At 41.8% G+C, this 6,236-nt stretch overlaps 1 protein-coding gene across 1 annotated transcript; it reads left to right on the plus strand.

Annotated features, from left to right (window-relative positions):
* The first annotated feature begins 625 nt into the window (after positions 1 to 625).
* On the plus strand, positions 626 to 3,869 carry LOC148096524 (uncharacterized). The gene is made up of 5 exons (XM_087835096.1): positions 626 to 665; positions 760 to 772; positions 920 to 2,488; positions 2,594 to 3,567; positions 3,631 to 3,869. The coding sequence occupies exons 1-5, from the start codon at positions 626 to 628 to the stop codon at positions 3,867 to 3,869; spliced, it is 2,835 nt and encodes a 944-aa protein (XP_087691222.1).
* Positions 3,870 to 6,236: the final 2,367 nt, after the last annotated feature.

The raw sequence follows: 6,236 nt of genomic DNA on the forward strand, positions 1-6,236 counted from the left end.
AACTACATGTGTACAAGCACCTCGTTGAGAGATGTGGACTATTAATCAAGACATAACCTAAGAGCTGTAGAAGAAGCAAATTGTCCTTCAGTCCACACTTTAAATTTAAAGTATAAAAACAGTACTATAGAAAAACTTTATACTTTAAATTATGGTAAATGGACTGGTTCTTATATAGCGCTTTTCTACTCTTTCTGAGCACTCAAAGCGCTGTACACAACTTGTACATTCACCCATTCAGACAAGCACATCTTTCTAAGTGCTTTCTAAGTAACATTCACACACACATTCATACTCCGATGGATGCATCGGAGAGCAATTTGGGGTTAGTATCTTGCCCAAGGATATTTGGCATGCAGACTGGGGAAGCCAGGGATCGAACCACCAACCTTCCGATCAGTAGATGACCTGCTCTACCAACTGAGCTACAGCCACCCAAGTTCCTATTCAATTATGTAATTGAATAGGAACTTTTTTATATTATGGGTTTTAGATCTCAAACTTCTTTTCAAGAAAACTTTAGAAAGCTTAATTAAGGCAATTGTAGGAATAATGCTTTCTTTAAATCATAATAACCACAGTGAATTTTTATTTTCAGAGACAGGAGCAGAAAATCAGCATCACCATGATCACAAAGATGTTTGTCATCATTCTTCTTGTTGTTGGTAATAAAAAAATTAATTTGTCAAAGAATTTTCTATCTATAAAGATGTGGTTAATGTGATGAAATATGAAAATGATGTAAGATTTTCTACACAGCCTGCTGCAACGCAGCGCCAACAACCCCAACTGCAGAGACAAAAACCACAGCTGATCCGACAACAACCACAACTGCAGCGACAACAACCCCAACTGATCCGACAACAACCACAGTTGCAGCGACAACAACCCCAACTGAAGAGACAACAACCACATCTGTTCCAACAACAACCACAGTTGCAGCGACAACAACTACAGCTGCTCCAACAACAACCACAGCTGAAGCAACAACAACCACAGCTGTTCCAACAACAACCACAGTTGCAGCGACAACAACCCCAACTGAAGAGACAACAACCACATCTGTTCCAACAACAACCACAGTTGCAGCGACAACAACTACAGCTGCTCCAACAACAACCACAGCTGCCGCGACAACAACCACAGCTTTTCCAACAACAACCACAGTTGCAGCGACAACAACTACAGCTGCTCCAACAACAACCACAGTTGCCGCAACAACAACCACAGCTGAAGCAACAACAACCACATCTGTTCCAACAACAACCACAGCTGAAGCAACAACAACCACAGCTGCTCCAACAACAACCACAGCTGCAGCGACAACAACCCCAACTGATCCGACAACAACCACAGTTGCAGCGACAACAACCGCAACTGAAGAGACAACAACCACATCTGTTCCAACAACAACCACAGTTGCAGCGACAACAACTACAGCTGCTCCAACAACAACCACAGCTGAAGCAACAACAACCACAGCTGTTCCAACAACAACCACAGTTGCAGCGACAACAACCCCAACTAAAGAGACAACAACCACATCTGTTCCAACAACAACCACAGTTGCAGCGACAACAACTACAGCTGCTCCAACAACAACCACAGCTGCCGCGACAACAACCCCAACTGATCCGACAACAACCACAGTTGCAGCGACAACAACCCCAACTGAAGAGACAACAACCACATCTGTTCCAACAACAACCACAGTTGCAGCGACAACAACTACAGCTGCTCCAACAACAACCACAGCTGCCGCGACAACAACGACAGCTTTTCCAACAACAACCACAGTTGCAGCGACAACAACTACAGCTGCTCCAACAACAACCACAGTTGCCGCAACAACAACCACAGCTGAAGCAACAACAACCACATCTGTTCCAACAACAACCACAGCTGAAGCAACAACAACCACAGCTGCTCCAACAACAACCACAGCTGCAGCGACAACAACGACAGCTGTTCCAACAACAACCACAGCTAAAGCAACAACAACCACATCTGTTCCAACAACAACCACAGCTGAAGCAACAACAACCACAGCTGCTCCAACAACAACCACAGCTGCAGCGACAACAACGACAGCTGTTCTAACAACAACCACAGCTAAAGCAACAACAACCACAGCTGTTCCAACAACAACCACAACTGAAGCAACAACAACGACAGCTATTCCAACAACAACCACAGCTGAAGCAACAACAACCACAGCTGTTCCAACAACAACCACATCTGTTCCGACAACAACCACAGCTGCAGTGACAACAACCACAGCTGTTCCAACAACAACCACAGCTGTTCCAACAACAACCACAGTTGCAGCGACAACAACCCCAACTGAAGCAACAACAACCACATCTGTTCCAACAACAACCACAGTTGCAGCGACAACAACTACAGCTGCTCCAACAACAACCACAGTTGCCGCAACAACAACCACAGCTTTTCCAACAACAACCACAACTGAAGCAACAACAACCACATCTGTTCCAACAACAACCACAACTGAAGTAATAACAACTACAGCTGTTCCAACAACAACCACAGCTGCTCCAAAAACAACCACATCTGTTCCGACAACAACCACAGCTACAGCGACAACAACAACAGCTGTTCCAACAACAACCACAGCTGCCGTGACAACAACCCCAACTGAAACAACAACAACCACAGCTGCTCCAACAACAACCACAGCTGTTCCAACAACAACCACAACTGAAGCAACAACAACCACAGCTGTTCCAACAACAACCACAACTGAAGCAACAACAACCACAGCTGTTCCAACAACAACCACAACTGAAGCAACAACAACCACCTCTGTTCCAACAACAACCACAACTGAAGCAACAACAACGACAGCCTTTCCAACAACAACCACAGCTGTTCCAACAACAACCACAGTTGCAGCGACAACAACTACAGCTGATCCAACAACAACCACAACTGTTCCAACAACAACCACAGTTGCAGCGACAACAACCACAGCTGAAGCAACAACAACCACAGCTGTTCCAACAACAACCACAACTGAAGCAACAACAACGACAGCTGTTCCGACAACAACCACAACTGCAGCGACAACAACCACAGTTGAAGCAACAACAACCACATCTGTTCCAACAACAACCACAACTGCAGCGACAACAACTACAGTTGCCGCAACAACAACCACAGTTGCAGCGACAACAACCACAGCTGAAGCAACAACAACCACAGCTGTTCCATCAACAACCACAGCTGTTCCAACAACAACCACAGCCGAAGCAACAACAACCACATCTGTTCCAACTACAACCACAGCTGCCGCAACAACAACCACAGTTGCAGCAACAACAACCACTTCTGTTCCAACAACAACCACAGTTGCAGCGACAACAACTACAGTTGCTTCAACAACAACCACAACCGCAGCAACAACAACCACAGCTGGCCCAACAACAACCACAACTGCTCCAACAACAACCACAACCGCAGCAACAACAACCACAACTGTTCCAACAACAACAACAACCACAACCGCAGCAACAACAACCATATCTGCTCCAACAACAACCACAAGTGCCGCCACAACAACCACAGCAGTTCCGACAACAATCACAGTAGTTCCGACAACAATCACAGCAGTTCCGACAACAATCACAGCAGTTCCGACAACAACCACAACTGCAGCTACAACATCCACAGCTGTTCCAACAACAACCACAGCTGTTCCAACAACAACCACAGCTGTTCCAACAACCACCACAAGTGCCGCTACAGCAACAACCACCTCCTCTGCTATTCTCAACAACATCAGCTTCCTTACAGTAGTTCTGGCTCTGTCGTCACATGTACTCAGATCATTTTTTAACATTTCTTAAGTTCACATCCTCCAAATGAAGCAACAAACTGAAGTAACTGTGACGATTTTAAATGTTTAAGTAACCAAATGTTTAATCATATATTTATTCTTATTTATTATGGTTTTATTTATTTATATCTATCAGAGAAAAGTTGTTCAATGTTTTCCTGATGTTTGTGTGTCATCCAAACATGTGTGATCAGAGGACTGTATTAAAAATATAGTGATGTCTACAATCTCAACACTGAGCTTATCATAAATAAAGGCTTTTAGCACTGATTAATAAGTGTCTCCTGACTTTTTAAAGATGAGAATAATTTCTCATAATAATCATTTCTCTACAATAGTCAGTGTTAATACTGAGTTATATTCAGCTTTATTTATATTGCTGCAAATCACAATAGTTATTTCATCATGTTTCCTGTTGTAAATTAAAGACCCTGCAGTATTTGGAAGATGAGATGAGATGAGATGAGATGAGATGAGATGCCTTTATTAGTCCCACGAGTGGGAAATTTCATGTTAAGGCTGCCGACCAATTGCACGCAATGGCGGCGCCATCATACCCTCTGACCATACATACATTGCACGAAAACATCACATGGGGAAGACAGGTCAGAGAGGTATAACAATGGAAAATGCACAACATGAGGAAAGATAAGGAGAAAAAAAAAACTAGATAAGGATAAAAATGAGTGATTCTGATAATCCAGACTATATGACTGTGGTTTTATTGCGTCTGATATCTCCTTGTAATGTAAACAATCAACTTAAATATCCAATTTTATTATTAAACTTGACAATGGTAATCTAACACAACTAACAGTTGACACTCACATGCAGCTGCTTTTACAACCACAGAGGTGCAGAAGAATGTGATGTAAGCAGAAACTTTGTGTTGATTTTGTTTCTGTCTTTCTTTGTGTTTGCACAAGATTTACAGCCCTGTCCCTCAGCCCAAAACAGTGTTTCACACATTACATTACACACTGAGAATAAGGGCTCAGTGGAAGGCGTCTCACTCCCACCGCGCCACATATGGACATTTGGTAATATACCAACAAGCTGACTGACAGCACAATCTATTACAGTTTATTGCATGTCTGATGATACATTTAAACAGCAACACACCCAATGCACAGAAATGTTCTTCGCTTTTGTGAGTGAGTTTAAGAAGATGCTGTTGGAAATTTAAAAGCACAATAATTTATTCAAGAATGAACCTAAACTGGCATTAAATACACACAGTCCTTGGCCATAAACTATAGTCGGCATGCATCCAGGACAGTATTGAAGTTCCACCCTTCTTTTGTCTAGCTCTCATAAAATACATAAATATTTGTTAATGTTTAATAAACATGTTTTATGTTCAGGTGACTCGTTTGTTAAGTAAAAGCACAATGATGATTAGTATCCACTCCAGCCTCCATTCAGTCTTTATATATGGATTTAATAAAGGCTGTTCTAGTTTGTGAGGTGTGTTGTCAATGTCAAACAGAAACAACAAGCCTCAACATGACCTCCTGACATAAAAAGAAAAGTCATGTAAGCACGAGTTCATTTCAAAAATAAAAAATAAATAAAATGATTAACACGCTATATTAATACAGTTTGTTATATCAGAGTGTTTTTATTTGTGTTGTAGATGCTTAGTTGTTTTTTTAAGAACATATTACACTTATGTGTGTGTTGTGATCTTTGGTAGATAACTTGGATTGCTGACAGATCATTCCTCTATCATGACTCACCACATTGTAGAAACATGTCATCATCATAGAATTAAAGGAGACACAGGACAGGTTTTACTGTGACGTAGCTGCTGGTGACGTGTTGTCTCCTGTTTGATGGCTGTTAGATTAAATTAGATAAAACTTTATTACTCCCTCGGGTGGGTTCCTCCGGGAAATTCAGTTTCCAGTAGCACAGCACCGATAGAAGTTACAGAATGTGAGCAGAAATATACCATATATACACCTATATAAATACAGAGTATTATTAAATCCCGTTCTTTTAATTCTTCTGGCGGCCAAGAAAGACACGGCTCAAAGTGGTCAAACTCAAAAAATGATCTTTATTTTACATTCCTGGGAACGGGGACCTGAACACACGAACACACAAGCTCAGGTCTGAAGCACAAACAAGAAGCCTAGTTATTTATATACTTCCTCTAGACGTCACACACACTTTAAGTTTCGATCAAAGACTCTGCTTAGTTTCACTTTCTGGCTGCAGCTCCTATTTTCTCTGCAAAAGCATGCAGTTTCCTGTCAGTACTTTTGGCACAGACTGTACTCAGAGTTGGGGCTCTCTTATACATAAAACAATATAATCAGCAAATAAGCATTCAGATTATATATTTAAATCCCAACAGTTTCCCCTTTTATTC

Source organism: Neolamprologus brichardi, chromosome 22 (genome assembly GCF_056152115.1).
Source record: "Neolamprologus brichardi isolate AB-2024 chromosome 22, ASM5615211v1, whole genome shotgun sequence".
NCBI lineage: Eukaryota > Metazoa > Chordata > Actinopteri > Cichliformes > Cichlidae > Neolamprologus > Neolamprologus brichardi.

Bases quoted from the DNA above. Each gene is read 5' to 3' on its own strand.
- LOC148096524 (XM_087835096.1), top strand. From the start codon at position 626: ATGATCACAAAGATGTTTGTCATCATTCTTCTTGTTGTTG. The intron at 2,489-2,593 runs ATCTGTTCCAAC...GACAACAACCAC, and splicing joins ACTGAAGCAACAACAACCAC to AGCTACAGCGACAACAACAA. The intron at 3,568-3,630 runs GTGCCGCCACAA...CAACAATCACAG, and splicing joins TGCTCCAACAACAACCACAA to CAGTTCCGACAACAATCACA.